The sequence below is a fragment of the Phyllostomus hastatus genome, unplaced genomic scaffold (assembly GCF_019186645.2).
Source record: "Phyllostomus hastatus isolate PE091 unplaced genomic scaffold, TTU_PhHast_1.1 phas_scaffold_21, whole genome shotgun sequence".
Classification (NCBI taxonomy): domain Eukaryota; kingdom Metazoa; phylum Chordata; class Mammalia; order Chiroptera; family Phyllostomidae; genus Phyllostomus; species Phyllostomus hastatus.
Genome location: NW_025334017.1, coordinates 15,340,915 through 15,360,654, shown reverse-complemented (window position 1 = coordinate 15,360,654; position 19,740 = coordinate 15,340,915). Strand labels below are relative to the sequence as shown.

The following is a 19,740-nucleotide window of genomic DNA, read 5'->3' as shown; positions in this document are numbered from 1 at the left end:
CCAGCCCGCGCTCAATCCACTGAGCTACGCCAGCCAGGTAAACAATAAATTCTTGATTGGAACAATTTTGCCACTTAAAATATCCATGGTCTTCTCCTATGGTGTTATTACAAAGGAATATGGTAGTTTCTCAATTAGCACTGAGAGACAGTATAAGGGAAATTGTGAATTTTTAAAAACTTAGAGGAAAATAACAGGTGAGTGTAAACGATAGAAAAAATACTGAAAATTTATATATAACAGTAACAATTAAGAAAAGGAGAAATGCTACAAAGTAATTTTAATGTATTTGAAATTTGCTATGCAGGTACAGGTTGTGCCTGAGTTTCACCTTCAGGTCTGTATGAATGGTTATTAATTGAAAAATAAATAGAGCATATACTGTGTTCAAAAATTTTTTTTCAAATGTAGTGAATGGAACAAACGTGAGAAAGGTCCTGTTTCTTCTAGGAGCTTATCCATGAATGGCACAGATAGGATTAGTAAATAAATGACATGATTTAAAATGAAAAAAGAATGGGAATTTATAAGAAGGAGAAGTCTCTTCAAAGTGATTAAGAAAGCTACATGCCAAAGTAGCCTTGGAGGATATACATACGTTCCAAAGCAGACGTGATACGGAGATGTAAGGACTCTGGTCATAGGGACAGCTTTAACTGAACACTGATGAGAGCTGGCAATCTGAAACTCCTACTGCTCCCTCCACACAACCAGCACTTATTGAGGACCTACCACATGCCAGGCACTTAGGTGTGCTTTCTGCTTCTCTATTTCTCCCATGGGAAGGAGGGTTAAGAAATAAGTATAGATTCAGGTTATGCTACCACATGCTTAAAATAGCAGATTAGAACCTCAGTCAAAATGGGAAGTAACCACAATTTAGCTCATTTGCTGACCACTCAGTAGTAATCATTATCGTGCACTGTTTGCCTAATTAAACATAGGACCCACCTCTACTAGGCAAGGGCTCTCTTTACATCCTCAGATGGAATGTGCCTCTGCTCATTATCAGAGATATTAGGGGATTCAGATCACAGGAAATAAATACACATCCCAAGTGAAGATTAAACAGTGGATTGTTGACTGGTATTTATTCATTTTACCTCCTAGTTTCATAACATGTACACACACACACACACACACACACGTTGGTGCTACACTAATTAGTTTATAAATACTTTATTGCACTTTGTTTAGAGTTACAGAAAAAGAATTCCTAGATTAATAGTAAATGAATTGTACATTATTCAATTTGTGGCATGCATTTTCTTATTTTTTTATTTATAAGTACGTTTTTATCTAATTTGAAAATATTTTTTTAATTTTCAGAGCATAAAAATATCTAAAAATTAAACATTAAATAACCTTAGAGAAGTTTAATGTCCATATGATATACATATATAAAAATATATAATGGATTACATATTTTCTTACCACATTAGATACAGAAATAGTTTTAGTAACCATAGTGATAATGTCCCTTGGAATTCAATATTTGAAGGGTTCCTATGCACATGCTTTTTAACATATCTGTTTTAGAAAATAAAATGTATGTGATTCCTTTAAAGGCAGTAGTGGATTCAAGTCAACTTATACCAGCTTTTCTGACATCTTTTCAATATGTCAATTGTGTCCATATCTTTCAATTCCATGTTTAATTATAGCATGCTGGTAATTAGTCACAATGGAATATTTACTCCATGGAAATTGGCAAATGCTACAAATCAGGGCTTCTCCACCTTCTCCACTACCCCCCACCATACCCTCCACTCCAAGAGTTGTTTGTTAAAGATTCAACAGCACATTATTGGTATAATGCAGGTATTCTGGTTAAATATGAAGAAAACAATCAGTAATTTTTAACAATCAAATGGCTTTAATTAAGTTAATAACTTAAATGACTACAATCTTTAGCAACAGTTCTTAAAATGAAATTATGACATAATTTATTATCAAAATTAGTCAATTCCTTTTTTATCTGCTTATTCAGTCCTGTTCTTAGCAAAAGACATGTCTTTTATAATACAGAACATATAAAATAAGCTACAATCTAAAATCTATCACCCCAAATTTATATAGAAAAAGTTATTAATATTTAATCCTAAACAATTAAAATTAAAGAAATTCTAAATTTTTCTGTTTTTTCTTAATTTTAGAAAGTGGGGAAGGGAGGGAGAAAGAAAGGGAGAGGAACATTGACATGAGAGAGAAACATTGATTGGTTGCCCTTTGTATGTGCCCCGACTGGGGTCTGAAACAGCAACATGCCCCAAATGGGAACCGAACTACAATCCAGGCATGTGCTCTGACCAGGAATCAAACTGGAGCCTTTTTCACTTTGTAGGATGATGCCCAAACAACTGAGCCACACCAGTCAGGACAATTTTTCTGACATCTTTAAACTTCATTCTTTATTTATTAGAAAACGTAACTGTCATTGGTATTAGCTACAAAAAAGGCTTAGTAAAAAGAAACTGTAATCTGAAAGAATATTACCAGCTAGTTTGTTTAGAAAGTGTCAATGCATTACTTTCCTGAAAGAAGCTACATTAATTATTATCCATAACTATAACTATATGGCATGAGCTCTACCATGACCATTTCTTAGCCAGACAGTCATGGCTAATCAATCATGGTAATTTTTCCATTGAAGTCAAAGAAGGCCTGAGAGATTTTATCAATTCAGTGCTTTAGGAAGCCACTGCTAGTTCATTAAGAATATTATTTGTCAATCTCAACTTAATACTACAGTGAAAAATTAATCTATATATACGTTGTGGAGAGAGATTGATCGCTGGATCTAAACAACTAGAAAATGGTGGTAAGAAAAGTATAGAAAATTCTTTAAAACACAAGTTTTCTTTTCTATCCTGTCACATTTATTTCACTTGTAATTTTATTCTTGCCATTCTCTGTATTTTCTTGTAATCATTGCATAATTAAAGTGGTAATAAACTGTTATTAGAATGTTTTGGTTTTTTCAATACTGATACAAAAATTTCCCTTCCATTTTCTCACTGTGTACATGCTTTGTCTTTCATTTTTACATCTGAATTTCTTTCCTGCTCCTTTAATTAAAATATGTGCATATTTTTAGATCACCCAATACAAAACAAATGAAGCAAAAGAACTGTGCCCTGTAGTTATGGATAATAATTTAAGTAAGTTATTTTAACAAAAGCAATTCATGATGCATTTAGTAAATAAAAAAACACATTTAATGGGAAAGTTACCATTTTGCTCAAATGAAACGTTAAAAACAATGGAGATTTCTGAAATCTTTTTGAAAATAAGTGATATTTTCTTTTATACAGTATCCTCTCAGTTCTGCCATTATACTGATTTTATGGTTATAACCATGTGCTCTAAGCTTCTAAGTAAATCAAACACTGCAATAAAAATCACATTGTCCTGGAAAAGAGTAAAGTAAATTCACAGCTAATATTCTGCATTAAGCAAAATGAGGTAAGCTCAGAGCATGTGTACAGGAGACAACAAACCTATACCCATGTAGAATGTGGTAGATGATGGGCTTTATCTACCAAAAACAACATTTCAGAAAAAAAATAAACCATCAGTTGTGGGTGAACAATTAATTCCAGTCTGTGGAAGCTAGCTCTTTCCTGTTGAATATTCATTAACACCTTTAATTAAAAAGTATTCATGGTTGCATAATTTAGGAGTGCTGTTCATAGACATCAATAAGTTCTTGACAGCCTGTGAGTCACTCATAATTTTTTTAAAAGGCATTTTCTGTCAATATCAATTAACTATTGAGAAGCAGATTTGCATCTTTAATTTGTCAAGAAAACAAAAAGATAAGAAATATTTAGGACAAAACCACAACACCATCTTTTGAAAACCTGTGCGTGTATTATTGAGTACTTCAATCATTCATTCATTCCCTCAAGCACTTAATCAGTGTAGGTGTATTTGGTGCTTACAATAGGCACTGTCCTCAGAAATGCAAGTAGAGAGGTAAACAAGAGAAGTTATGGTCTCAATAGGCTCACAACCAAGCCAGAAACCCAGTCAACTGAATTAGTAATTTGAAGTCTAAGAAGTCTGGAAAAATCAGGCAGAAAGTGTGAAGGTGTACAAGAGTGACTTGGTGTGATGGACAAAGTCCCCCCCAGATATCCATATCTTAATCCCCAGAAACTGTGAATATGTGGCCTTATATGGTAAAGAGACTTGCAATTTCATGAAAGTAAGGCCTTGATTTGGCCTTAAAATGGGGAAGTCATGCTGGATTATTTAGGAAAGTTCAGTGTAGTCACAGGGTCCTCATGAGAGGGAAGCAGGCGGGTCAGAGTCAGAGTAGACTTTGTGGTGGAAGAAGAGGTTGGAGAGATTTAAAAATGCTGCACTGCAGGTTTGGAGAGAAAGGAAGGGGCCCCAAGAAATGCCAGTGGCCTCAGCCAATGGTAAAAGGCAAGCAAATAAATGGATTTGCCTCCAGAAAAAAATCAGTCCTATTAAGCCTTGATTTTCTCCTGTAAGATTCATTTCAGCTCCGTCCTCTAAAACTAGAAGATAATGAAATTTTGTTGTTTTAAACCAAGTTTATGAAAATCTGTTTATTGTTACAGCAGCAATAGGAAAACAGTACACCTGAATGGCTACTTTGGGCAGTGGAGGGTGGTGATGAGGTGGGGAGTTTATGTTCGACTTCAGGATTCATTATGGCAGAGATCATGTCTGCTTTTTCCATCTTTAAACATGCAGCACTGATCACTGTGCCTGGGACTTAAGAGATGTTTAATACCTAGAAGAAATATGTGCTGAGTGAACAACGACGTGCATTAACTAATGCAGAAATGAAAAGGCAAGTGGGATGTGCGGACTGAGACGGGAAGGAGAATTTGAAGTTAGGCAGGTGAGAAGGTGGTGTAGGTGAGTCTGGAAAGTCATACCAAGAGAGACGTAGTCAGAGTGCCTCTTGGTGATGGCACAACTTCACTAACGTGTGTTGGGACATAATCTGCTGAACATGGTAATGCACGATTTCTCCACATTTGAGCACGTTTTATTTTTTCATTCAGAAAATATGATGACTTCCATCTTATTATTTACATAGCTTGTTTTATGTATTTTGATTATTCATTTACATGCTCAACTACAAACCTTCCCCTTCTGTAAAGTTTGTTGAAGGGGATTTATTTTCTTTTTTCTTTCCCGTTCCCTTATTCAGCTAATGTCTCTCTGCTTTAGTTACTTTAGATCTATCTGGTGGTCCCTAAAACCCACTGGATATTTCCTGGATGACCTCCCAGAATCTTTGCTTCTTTTTTAATCCTCACCTGAGGATATGTTCATTGATTTTAGAGAGGAAGGGAGACAGAGAGAGAAAGAAAAATCAATCAGTTGCCTCCAGTACCTGCCCCAAACAGGGAATAAATCCACAAGGAATTGAACCCTCAACCTAGTTATGGGCCCGGACAGGGAATCAAACCCACAACCTTTTGGAACGATGCTCCAGTGAATGAAGCCACCTGGCCAGGGCACCTCCCAGTATCTTAAAATCACCATCTTCCAAAATAAACATATCTTCCCTCCTAGCTATCCTCCTGGGTTCTGTATTACGCCAGCATGAGAGTTTAAAAGCTTCAAAATCATCGCTTGTATTGCCCTCCCCATTCACAAACAATGTGAGCTGTGTTCATTCCATGCTGAAATCTCCTGGAAGCCATCCTTTTTTCCTGCAGTTTCATAGCCCTGTGACCAAACCAGAAGATGGCACTGTCACCTTTTCTTCTCTGGATTACAACAAGCCCACCCTTCTTGCTTGTGTCCTTGCAGACCACGGGAAGGTCAGCACTCATGGATGCCAGCTTCAAGCGCCTGTTCTTGTCTATGTGCATGTCTGCCTTCACTGGGGTCTCTAGTTCTGTCTGTCCCTAACCAATGGCATGATCCAGAACAAGTCGTTCCCTATGGCCTCAACTTCTTCATCAGGAAAATGAATAGCATACTATTACCTATTTGAAAATGAAAGTATAGTATTTACTTATTACCTATTTCAGAACTATTAAAAAGAAGAATGGCCATTGAAAACTGTGAAGTGCTTTACAAATGTTATTATAATTTTCATTTACTGGCCAAGTGTTCATTGGATAATAAAAGATAATTCAATGGAAGTGAAAAAAGCATCCTTTGCCTTACAATCTAGTTAAAAGAAAAATATGCACAAATAAAACAACTCTTTAACTGTATAAGACTATATATTTGAGTGAAGTGTATGGCAGTCTCTCTGGTTCCCTACTATTATTATCTCCATTTCACAGCTGAAGACACTGAATTCCAGGCTGCACTTGACTGTATATTTCTCTGCATGGGTCCTGTTGACTTATTTTTGTACTTAATGGGATTGCCAAGGACTCTGTCCTTTCAATTTATTTTACTTCTCTATTACAGCTTGAAAAAAAGTATGAGATTTAGATTGGCAGAGAAGGAAGATGGTTATATTTGAGAGAATCCAAATAAGGACTCAGAGCCAGGGATAATTAAATTAGGGGTCATTAACTGATTTGTCTAACGTGATGGAGGACTCGTGTACTCTCTGTAGTAAAAGAAAAAAAAGCAGTTTGTGAAGATAAAGAGTTTTAGGTGCCATGCTCAAGAGTGGGCACTTGATTTTCAGAAGGGAACTTTCATCATTTTTTTAAGCATAAGAGAAATTTTAAGTAAAGATGACTTAAAATCAACCTGTCATTACATCACAAAATAGAATGAAGCTGAAATGGCAGTTCCATCTCAGCTTGGGCATCAGTGTCAACCATTGGCAGTAGCTTCTTGCAGCCCATTGTTTAGAAGATTCTTGGGCTACTTTGCCTCATAGGAGGAAATGCCTTGACCTATTATTTATGTCTAATGTAAATGAAGGAAACTGGGTATTTTCTGTTCATGGAATAAAACCAAGAGTGTCTCACTGAAGAAAAAAACAACCATATGAAAATCGTACAGACTCATTCTGAAAATGGTTAAACACAGAATCAGAGCAACAGAAGTGAAAAAGTGAAGGTAACAAAACCAAGAATTGTAGGTAATTGAATCATAATTGGAGTTAAATTGAGAAAGGAAAGCAAGAACAGGAAATGTAACTTTAGCATTTAATGCACAGGGAGATGAAAGCAGGGAAGTGTTCCTGAACAAAGATAAATAAGAGAACCCAGGATACCTTGGAGCATCAGAAAAAGGAAGAGGAGAAGGATACCAGAAAAATATTCTGGTCAACCAGTTCTGACTATTATGAAAGGGCCCCTGGGGGACAAAGGTTTCACAAGAATATAGCAAAAGTGATCGTGCCCATCAGCTATTCTTCTTGTGCAAAGTGGATCTGGTGTACTATAATTTTCACTTACTGGCCAAGTATAAAAGATAATGAAATGGAAATAAAAAGGCATGCAGAGGTAAAAATGCTCTAAAAAAGTTTAACACTCAAGAAATGATCATTAAATAAGTACTATATCACATATAGTATATATACTATATATAATATATAATGTATAATATATATAATAGTCTGTCCAGAAAAAGTCCTCCCATTGTTAATATAATGAGAACAGTTTGTGCAACATAGATGTAACCTGGCAGCCAAGGAGAGTGGATTGGAATGCACATGTGTGAACAATGGCAACTTCACTGTACTAGTCAGTGGGGAGGATAGATGCCATTGATTGAGCATGTGTATTGTGTGGCCATTGCATTCAAAATGACTGAGCAAGTAGAGCAATGAATCTGCATCAAATTTTGACTTAAGCTTGAACATTCCTTCAAGAAAACTATTCAGATAATTCAGAAGGCTATAGCTATGGGCAACTAATGATTGGTAGCTTCATGGACAATATGCCCACTCATACATCATGTCTCATGCAGAGTTTTCTGGTGAAACATGAAATCTCCCAGGTGACTCAGCCCCGCTAGAGTCCAGATTTGGCACTCTGTGACATGTGGCTTCTCCCAAAACTCTAATCACCTTTGAAAGGGAAGAGATTTCATACCATTGATGAGATTCGGGAAAATACAATGGGACAGCTGCTGGCAATTGGGAGAACCGTGTGAGGTCCTAAGATGCCTACTTTGAAGGGGACTGAGGCATCACTGTCCTGTGTACAATGTTTCTTGTATCTTGTATCTTCTTCAATAAATGTCTCTATTTTTCATATTATATGGCTGGATACCTTCTAGACAGACTCTCTACATATACTAAATACTAATATATATACTAAATACTAGTATATATACTATATACACAATATACAATATAATATATAACATACAATATATATTATGTATGATAAAACATACAATATATTTTATATAATTATATAACATATAAATATATTATATGATACACATTATGTTATATATTATATATAACATGATATATAATATTATATATTTGATAGAATATATGATGTGTCATATATCATATAATTATATTATATAATACAATATATAATATGTAAAATTATATCATGTTATATAATGTGTAATAGAGTTATAAAATTATATTATATATAGGATATGCTATATACTAATATATACTAAATACATTATTGTATAATGCTTATAGTATTACATGAATATTCTTTTACAGCATAAGGCAAGAAACAGAAAATTTGCCATAGGAAGTCAGAAGAGACCTGAGAAACTAATGTCTGAGCCACAGCCATGTTGATATGGGTCATGCAAATGATTCATATACTTATATAATATTGATTTTATTGTTTTATTCCATGTCATATATTTATTCAAAACACATTATATATAGTAATAAATATTGTAATATGAATTTTATCTTCATATAAACATTTCACATATTCTTGTACTGTTGATAAATATTTTAGCTGTTTCCAGATTTGGAGAAATTATTTTAAAAAGTTACTATGAACAATCTTTTTATGTTTCTAGGTACAAATATTAAAAGATTCCTTACTGCCTTTAGAAATACAAAAATTAATACAGCTTAGCTGTTTTATTTTTTTAAGTTCATATAAATGAAATTGGACTTTTAAAATATGTTTCTTTGTCTTACTTTTTTCCAATTATGTTTATAAGATTCATGCAATTTTCATTTTTTTATAACTCCACCATGTAATAAATATGTCAAATAAAAACTCAAGTGTATAAATATATGCAGTTTATATAGACCTGCTACTTTTTTGTGAACTGTGAGCTGTTTTTGGATTTGGAATTACAAACAATACTGTGTGAACATTCTTACTCGTGTGACTTGCTGCACATAAGCCCTCGTTTCTTTAGGATGCGTAACTAGAAGCTGGCCATACAGTATGGGTGTCTTCAACTTTACATGGCACTGCCAAACTATTCCCCAAGGCGGCTGTAACAGCTGACACGCCCACCAGCATTGTGAGAGTCTCCTTGCTGTCCCACATCTTCACCAACCTTTGGTGTTGTCAGATTTTACCAGTTATCTACCTAGTTATTTAGTGTGAATTTAATTTACATGTCCCCCAAAATTATTATGAATAATAATAGTGAAGTTAAGCATATTCTCATATATTTATTGGAAAAATTGGAAATGTCTCCATTTGAGAAATGCCAGTTCATGTCTTTTGCCTGCTTTTCTATTGGGCCATCTACCTTTTACCTACTGATTTGTTCGCGTGCAACTCTTTGTCACATCTATCTTCTTTCACTCTGGCTTACTTTTCATGCTTTATTTGGTGCTGTGGATAAATAATCTAGTGAAGTTTAATAACCATTCTTTATGTTTAATGCTTTATAGTTTTTGTACATATTCTTTTCTAAATTTATATTTTGTCTACCACTCTTAGGCCTTTGATTCATTTGGCATTAATTTGGGCATACAGTATGGGAGAGAGGTGTAATTTCATTTATACTGAATATACTAAATAATGAGTATCATATTTCCCTCCATTTACTTATAAATACCATATATTTAAGTGTTTTGAGTATTTTAATACATTGAAATAAAGTTTTGCATCTTCATCCTGTGTAGGTTTATACATCTTTACGTAAGTTTACTTCTAAAAGAGAGCAAGAGGCAAGAGGAAGATACAGACAAGGAAGAAGAGAAGGAGAGAGAAGAGAAGAGGGGGGAAGGACCAAGCAGGGAAGGGAGGAGCAAGACAGGAGAAAATGCAAGGAAGGAGAGGGAGGAGGTGGAGGGAGGAGAAAAGTGAGGCGGGGGGGGGGCGGGGGGAGGACAGAGGAGGGAGGCAGAGAGAGAAGAAGGGGAAGAAAGTACCATTCTCTGGTGTATGTTCAAGTCAAAACACTTTATTTTTAAAAAAAAACTGACTCACCATTGCAACTACTGCCATTGGATAAAGAAATGAGCAATGTGTTTCGTTCACACTGAAATAAAAATAAATATAAAGAATAATAGCATTATAAGAATTCATTTCTGTCCCTGAAAAGAAATGCATTATTTTATCCTTAAATAGCAAAAATAACTGGTCTCCAATAATTATTTTTCATAGCCTATTTTTTCAGAACAGTAAATATGACAAGCTGAAATAATAAAATGATCATTAGCTCTAAGTATGAATTTGCTCAATAAATAATTTATGTTATTAAGTCAGACTATCTCCTTTGAAATATGTCATGCAAGACTGTTTGCTTTGATTTTTGATCAGTAATTAAAATTTTTAATGTGTTTTCATGTAGTATATCCAATCAGAAATTAACATTAACACGGCATTCTCTGAGAGACAATCACTAACCATATATTTCATATTATACAGAAGTCAATTGTTCATCTGGAGATCTATGAAAATGCCCAAGAAACATTCTTACTTTATGGAAATGCTGAATAATAAAAATGATTCCATACCCTATAAATTCTTAAAATTGATAATTGATGCCCTAAAGAGATAGCATGCTATCCACATCTCAAAATATATTATTGTTATTGTTAATTACAACAACTGATTTTTGGAGTACTGTATTTTGAGGACTTTACACTCCTCATTTAATCCTCAGAACAATACTATGAAGTTATTGATCTCATTTTGATAGAAAATTTAAAAATTTCTAAATTTTGGAAAGATTAAATAACTTGACCTAAAGCACAAAGCTAGTCAGACCTGCATTAACACCTGAGCTCATGCCTTTACATTCCAAACCTCATGCTCCAAACTGCTCAATTACACTATCTCTCACTTGAAATCAGTTTTTATCTTGGAGGCTGACTACAGAACATCTATTTTCCTTTCTAGATACCCAATGGTGCAGATCATGTATTTTAAGTCTGGTTCTGATGGCTACCAAATAATCCCCACTAGGTTACCTTATATCATGGGGCTGGTGATGATTCAGATAGTTCAAAACGGGGAATAGCTCCTGAACGACATTAGACAGATGTGAGTTTCCTTTCACTGGTCCTAAAAGTACCTCTCTGAAGTCTCCTATGCTGAAGAATTTTGAAGAATTTATGTAAATACTCCAACCTCAAGGAGCTACAAAATGACTGCACACTCCTGTAGTATTGACTAGACTTGGAGACTTGCTTCCACAGGGTTCAGTATGGAAAGGGGGAAAGGAGAGTGGACATTCCAGTGGAGAAGCCTCACAAATGCTTCCTCGTCCAGGTGACAAGGTCAGTCAGCAACAGTGATAAATCATGCTGGCAGTATGTACCCTTGGTATAATGTGATGAAAACAACACTTTACATCCATAATTTTCCTTCCAAAAGTTATATCCCCAGTCTTACAGTGAGCAGAACACTAGATAAATCCAATAGAGGGAAATTTTACAAACTACCTAACCAGACCTACTCAAAACTGTCAAAGTCATCAAAAAGTCTGAGCAACCATCACAACAAAGAGAAACCTAAAAAGAGAACACAACTAAATGTGCTGTGATATTCTAGGTGGAATCCTGAAACAGAAAAAGGACATTAGGTAAAATGAAGGAAATCTGAATGAAGCAGGAGCTTTAATTAATTTTTTTAGTATCATGATATAGGGTTACTTGTATCATGACATGTAACCATGAAACACTTGGCCCTACCTTGCTGGTATCATCAAGTGGCTGACTGCTGGCATTTTCTTTTTGGAGTATATTCATCAGATCAGTATGAAACTTCTTTGCATTCAGAAAAACAAGTGGTTGGTTTATTGAGATAATTTTCACCTGTTGCAGGGTTTCCTTTTGGAGGAGAAAAATATTAGATTCAGAGACCTGAATAAAATAAAAAAGGATAACTCTATCCAATAAATCTCAGTCTTACAAGTCCAAATGTCACTCAGTCATGGAAGCAATCTCTTAGCTAACATTTTTATTATTGAAATATATTGGGAGAACTTAATATACTGTCATGTTTCTTGGAGAAAATATGTACATCCTCTTCACTAAGAAACATTAATAACCATGAAATAAGTCTGAAGCTTTTCAGAAAATGGCTCTTATCCTTCCTTATTGGGTTTTGGGGTTGCAATGGCCTAGAATGTCCAGAGTACAAGGAAGGTTTATTCTTCTAAAAGTATCTCTGCTACTCAATATAAAATTTAAAAATTTATTTACTTAATCATGAATATTTAAAAAAACAAAAACATGCCCTAAAAGTTCATACTGGCAGTCATTAGCTTCATAATGACACAGGTTTCCTTTGGCTGGTGTATTACCTTACAAGTGGCTGATAGCCCTAATGAGACAAGGAAAGCTAGAGGTTGTATTGGGAATTTAATTTCACTTCAGGCAGACCTAGGCCCTACACTGCCAAGATTCAGGTAAGGCACACAGAAAAAGGGAAGAAAAATTTCAATATGAAAGATATCTGCTACTGTCATTTGCTCAGGTCTCCCCAGCAGCTAATTGATGGTATGCAACTGAAACTGTCTTCTCCAGGACCTTTGGGCAGGAGTCAGACCTGGAAATTGAGAGGATGGTATATTCTATGAAATGATAACTCCATACCAACTACATAAAGCATTACTCTGCAGGCTTCAGTAATTACATAGAAGAGACACAGGGAAAAGTCAAGCATCCAAGCAGAGAAAGAAAGATAAAAGAAATATTAAGTATGTGAACCTGGAAAATTCACTTAACCTTCCTCAGTTTTCTCACATTTAAAATTAGGTTAATATTTAAGCTAGATTACCACATAAAGTTCCTATAGCTATCCAACTGAGTACACTCTAAAAAGTAAAGATATTTGCTGTAAGTAACTTAAGAATACAAAAATCCTTAAATTATCAAACCAACTTCTAATTGAGAGTAAATCTCTTACAAACCAAAAATAAAACTATTCTTGGGCTTGTCATATTTAATTACCACAAAATTCCCCATCTTAGATCCACCCACTAATCACACCACATGATTGTGCCAGTAGATTGTTTTCAGTTAAGACGATATTTTCTACAGAATAGCCATGGGGATGTAGAGTACAGTTTAGGAAATGGAGTAGTCAGAGAATTTGTATGCATGACCCATGGACGGGAACAATGGTTGGGGGTTGCCTGAAGGAGTCGAGGGTGCTGAGCGGAGGGGGGCAAAGGGGTAAGCATTGGGACAACTGTAATAGCATAATCAATAAGCTGTAACTTTTTTAAAATATAGGTATTCATTAAAGAATAAAGATTCAAATTGCACCAGAGAATAAATTCTCAATGGATTGAATTCATTGAGTGGGAAGAGCTGCCCCAAATTGAGAATGACTGTTTCGTATGGAAAAGCTGTGCAAGAATGCATGAATGGAAGAGAGGAATGACAGATCACCACCAAGCCAACTTGGTCAGCTTAAAATTCCACCCAGCCATTCAGCTTCAAATCACATTATCTTAGGTTTATTCCCTGTTATTTTTGATAGAAACATTAAATAACTAGTGAGGTGTAATATTCTAATAAAATTAAGATTTTCATGTGACACAGTTGTTATTCAGGCGTGTGACTGGATCGTAACCAACTGAAGTTTAAAGACATGAAAAATTTTCACCTTCCTACAAATCCTTTCATTCACTTCCTCGTGTGTTTAGCCTGAGAAGGTAAAGATTTGATAGAAGTTATTAACCAGTGATCTCTAAGCATAAAAATATTTAAACTCTACTTCTATTTCAAAGGTAAGAATGCCAAGGCTAATGTATTGGTATGTATCTGTGTGTGGGGTCGATACATAGAGGACTTTAGGTTCCCAAGATCCAGTCTGGGACTTTGCAAAAGCACTAGATTTGCACGTAAAGTGTAAACAAAGAAAACAAAGAGACTGGAAAGAAAAGAAAGGCAGCATGGGGTGGGAAACTTGACACTGGGACTGGGACACTCTCAAAGGCTCTGAATTTAAGCAGCTCTCGGTGAAGCAAATCTCCTCAGGCTTATTAAATCCCAGCTGCTGGTGTGCTAGAAGGATGCCTGGTGACACGTCTTACTCCGGTTCTACTCAGAAGTGCCCTGACATTGGTCCTGCTGGTGGAAGGCCAGTTGTCTCTGTTCTGAGGGTAATCACGAGGTACCAGAACAAGTAAATGTAAAAAATAAAGAAAAAAAAAGTTGGCCAAACATTTACAAAATGGGTTCAAAGTGAGGCCAATTGGAAAAAAAAATTAAATTCAAGGCAATATTTTTTTTCTTATTTCAAACTTGTTTTGGCTATCCATCCCTCAGAATAAAAAACTAGAAGACAAACACAATTGGCCTGCTAATACTGAACAGGGTGAGACAAAAAAGTTGTTTTCTTAAAAAGGAAAGGTGTGCAGTGTGCAAGAATCTGACTCCATTAGCATTCCATAACCAATAGAATTAAATCTGCTAATAATACAGTCTTGCCCTGTCTGGCATAGCTCAGTGGATTGAGCGCGGGCTGCGAACCAAAGCATCACAGGTTCAATTCCCAGTCAGAGCACATGCCTGGGCTGCAGGCCATGACCCCCAGTAACCGCACATTGATGTTTCTCTTTCTCTCTCTTCCTCCCTCCCTTCCCTCTCTAAAAATAAAAATAAAAATCTTTAAAAAAATAAAAAAATAATACAGTCTCACTGTGTGTGTCACAAAATGATCTGACTTCACCTTATTCTTTTTTCTCTTCCCTATCTTCCTTCATTCCTTCATCATATCATTTGGAATGGCCTTTTGTTTAGTTTGGCTCTTTTATGGAACTTAGTAATGGAAAAGAGGTTTCCAAATGCCTGATTTAATCTGAACTATGATTCTAATGTGGATGGTAATTCTATGAACTATGCTATTGTTTTATCTGAATGCTAATACAAGGTTTGTTGTAGTTGTTCTACTGATTTGTTGTATGTCAACTGCCGTGTGTGTATGTGTATATATATACACACATACACACACACACAGGGTGCAGCACAAATAATGCCCCTTTTTATTACAAAATCATAAGCATGCAATTCTGTAACATAACAATATCACACTCAAGCATACCATATGACATTTTAGGTGAAATGTTCAAATTAAATCTATAAATTATTACACCCAAATTATTACTCTACCAAACATACTCAAGCAGGCCTTACTTCTGCTGGACCCTATGTATATGTGTGTGTGTGTGTATATATGTCACATATATAAAATTTAAAGTTCAAACTAGTTAAAATACATTTATAATGTTTAAAATGTCATAATTTATCTGTTTCTAATATCCTAAAACTATGTGAATCACAAAAGTTGTTAACAACTGCACCAAGGAAAAGGAAACTAAACTTACGCCATCCATTTCTGTCTTCACTTTAAATTCCATTTCTTTCATGTTTTTTATAGTCAGAGTCTTTGCTCTAGAATTAAGATGAATAGAAAATAAAATATCATTTTGTAATTACTACATTAACTAAGAAGAAGTAATAATGATGTCTTAACAATAGGAACAATCTAAAATGGTTTAGATTCCATATCACATTCGTTGATCAAACAATGATAAATCTGTATTTCTCTGGAATCCTCAGGAATAAAGGGTAACAAAGGAGATATCTATGTAAATGCAATTTACCTAGCCTGGGCTCCCAGCTACCACATATCCAAGCTACAAAATGTGAATTGACAAATAAAAACTGTAAGAAAGAAGGCTAAAGATTATACAGAATTTGAGAAAAAGCTTGTTTTAGGATGAAGAAAGTAAAGAGGGAAGCAAGATAGGACCAAACAATGATGACTCTACATAGATTCAGTCTATAAAGATAAAATTTATAGAGATAAAACCTAAAGTTTTTCAAGAATATATTATTTCAGCCCTGACTGGTGTGGTTCAGTGGGTTGGGCATTGTACTGTCAACCAAAAGGTCACTGGTTTGTTCCCAGTCAAGGCGTGTGCCTGGGTTGCAGGCTGGTTCTCTGGTTGGGGACGGATGTGTGAGGGGTAACCAATTGATCAGTGTTTCTCTCACACATTGATGTTTCTCTCCTTCTCTTTCTCCCTCCTTTCCCCTCTCTCTAAAAGTAAACAAATACAATTTTTAAAAAGAATATATTATTTCAGGTTTCCAAGATGAAGATGGGTAGGTAAAATTACACTCACCTCCTCCCAAGACTAAACTGAAATTACCACTCAACTATAGAAACAATCAACCTAAATAACCAACCGAAGACTAGGTGAACAGAAGACTCATATCAAAGGATGTACAGAAGCCACATCAAGACTGGTAGGAAAGGGGGGATGTGAAAAGGGTGGTCCTACACACACATGTGGTGGTTGAGAATCCAGAGGGATATCTCAGCTATAAAGGTCCCTCCTTAGGAGTGTGGGGTCTTAACTTAATGCTCAAATCCCCAGCCCAGAACACCAGAACCAGGAAGATGAACCTACATAACATTTGGCTGTGAAGATCAACAGGGAGAGACAATCATCTTCTAGAAAACCAGGCACCCTATTAAAGGTCAGTGCAAAAAATCTTTTCAGCCACTCACTCTGGGCTCCACCAGAGTGGGGCTGACTTGCAGTGGACAGGAGTTGTACTAGAAAAGACTGAGTTATTTGGCTCTGGGGAGAGAGCTACAGGGACAATTGCCATTGTTTCTGTGATAGATTCCTCTCCCATGCTGCCAATGGATAACATCTCTACTTAGGGGAAACTCCTAAGCTCATGGTATGAAGTCAGCATTATCCTGATTCCAAAACCAGATAAAGACACTACAAAGAAAGTAAGACACACCTGCAGCGATCACTATAGTTATTGGAGTAAAACTAAAAGCATTTTCTTTAAGATCAGGAACAATACAGGAACATCCACTAGAGGGTATTATGCTAAGTGAAATATGTCAGTCAGAGAAAGATAAGCACTATATTATTTCATTTATATATGTAATATAAAAAAACAAAATAAACAAGTGAACAAAACAGAAACAGACTCATAGATATATAAGCAGTAATAGACAAAGAACAGACTGATGGTTGCCAGAAGGAAGGAGGGTTGGGGAACTGAGTGAAAAAGGTGAAGGGATTAAAAAGGACAAATTGGGAGTTAGAAAAGGATCATGGAGACTTCTGGTCAAGATTGAGGTGTAGGTAAGCACAGCTCCCCTCCTCACACAACCACATCAAAATGACAACTAAACTATAGAACAACAATCCCTCAGAACTATCAGAAATTGAGTCGAATGGAAGTCTGACATCTATAGAATTAAAGAAACCACATCCATCCAGGCTGGTAGGAGGGACAGAGACACAAAAATGCTGAATGGGCTGGTCCCACACCCATGGGTGGTAGATAAAAATTAGGGAGGGATATCTTGGGAGTGAGGAGTCCCAGCCCTACACCAGGCTCCCCAGCAGAGGGTTCCAGTGCCAGGAAGATAAGTCCCCATAACTTCCAGCTGCATAAACCAGTGAGGATTGACTGACTCAGTGGAAGAAACTTTTGGATTCCCAAGCAGTTCCTCTTAAAGAACCTGCATACAGACTTACTGAGACTTACTCCCTCTAAGCTCCAGCACCAGGGTAACAGCTTGAAAGACACCAGTGGCATATAAGGAGGACCTGAAGTGTATGGCATCAAGGTGAGAGCTGGAGGAGAGCTTACTCCCAGACAGAAAGGCAGGCAGAGGCCATTGTTCCTTTTCTGAACCCTCCAACTACAGAGCCACAGAGCCGGTGCTCTATCTGAGACTCCATCAACCTGGCTAACACTGTTTACCCTGCCATGGAGATCCCATGAGGCTCTACATCACTCAACTTACAGGCCCACCAAAACTGTTAACAGTAACTTTTCCATACGAATGGCTTGTCTTGGTCATAACTTTCTAAATCCTCTCAAACAAACAACAGCTGGCTTCGGTGAGCCCCTAGCCCCCATAACTCGAGCTAAGTGGCCCCAGGCCCAGCAGTAGTCATAGTCACCTAGGTTCACAGCTTGGCTTCTCCTGGGAACCTCCAAGCACAACATAAGTAGCAGCCATCTGCATATTATTTTGTAGTTCATGCAGGGTGGCCCCAGGCAGAACACAGGGGGAGGCTGACCTTGGCCTTCACCACCTGGGAAACACCAGAACCTGTGCAACCAGTGGACAGCTACAGACCACCTCAGAGCACCACCACCCTGCCCCTGCACAGCTGATCCTCCACGGAGGAAGAGGTTGGTCATCAATGGTCATAGTCAATCCTTGCATCTGACTGGCCTGAGTAAATATCTCCCATTGACCTGCCAATAGCAATCAAGGTTCAACTATAAGAGGAGTGAGTACTGAGGGTGTATCCTGAGTACCAGCTTGGGTGATTGATAGGGGAAGCTGTGCCACTGGACCGTACAGGACACCTACTACATTAGGCCATGCTAATAAGACAGAGTCATAGCAGCTCTACCTAATACACAGAAAAAAACACCAGAGGCTGTCCAAACGAGGAGATGAAGAAACATGGCCCAAATGAAAGAACAGATCAAAACTCTAGAAAAAGAACTAAACAAAATGAGATAAGCAATCTATCAGATGCAGAGTTCAAAACACTGGTTAAAAGGATGCTCAAGAAAATTAGTGAGGAACTCAACAGCATAAAAAAGAACCAGTCAGAAATGAAGGATACACTAATTGAAATAAAAAACTATTTACATTGAAACAGCAAGAGAGTGGATGAATCTTAGAATCAAATCAATGATATGGAACATAAGGAAGCAAAATACAACCAATCAGAATAAAAAGAAGAAAAAAATGAGGATAGTATAAAAAGCCTCTGGGACAACTTCAACCATTCCAACATTCACATCACAAAGGTGCCAGAGGGAGAAGAGAAAGAGCAAGAAATTGGAAATCTATTTGAAAAAAACAATAAAAGAAAACTTCCCTAATTTGGTGAAGAAAATAGACGTGCAAGTCCAGGAAGTGCAGAGAGTCAGAAACAAGATGGGTGCAAAGAGGCCCACTCCAAGATACATCATAATTAAAATGCCAAAGGTTAAAGGTAAAGAGAGAATCTTAAAAGCAGCAAGAGAAAAGCAGTTTGTTACCTACAGGGGAATTCCCATTAGACTGTCAGCAGGTTTCTCAAAAGAAAAGCTGCAGGCTAGAAGGGACTGGCAAAAAATATTCAAAGTTATGACAAGCAGAAACCTACATCCAAGATTGCTCTACCCAGCAAAGCTACCATTTAGAATCGAAGGGCAGATAAGGAGCTTTTCAGACACACACACACAAAAGAAACATGCTAAAGGAGTTCATCATCACCAAACAATTATTATACCAAGTATTAAAGGGACTTATTTAAGAAAAAGAAGATCAAAACTGTGAACAATAAAATGGCAATAAATATATAACAATCAAATATTAAAAAATTAGCAAACAAGATCAGAAATGACAGAATCATGGATATGGA

At 36.3% G+C, this 19,740-nt stretch overlaps 1 protein-coding gene across 3 annotated transcripts in view; it reads right to left on the bottom strand.

Annotated features, from left to right (window-relative positions):
- SLC26A7 (solute carrier family 26 member 7) overlaps nt 1-19,740 on the bottom strand; it is a 94,349-nt gene that overhangs the window by 11,464 nt on the left and 63,145 nt on the right. For all 3 annotated transcript variants that reach the window (XM_045861530.1, XM_045861528.1, XM_045861529.1), the window contains 3 exons: nt 15,652-15,718; nt 12,005-12,142; nt 10,296-10,347 (listed from right to left, as the gene is read on the bottom strand). In XM_045861530.1, the coding sequence (XP_045717486.1) occupies nt 10,296-10,347; nt 12,005-12,142; nt 15,652-15,718 (257 nt within the window). The remainder of the gene's footprint in view (nt 1-10,295; nt 10,348-12,004; nt 12,143-15,651; nt 15,719-19,740) is intronic.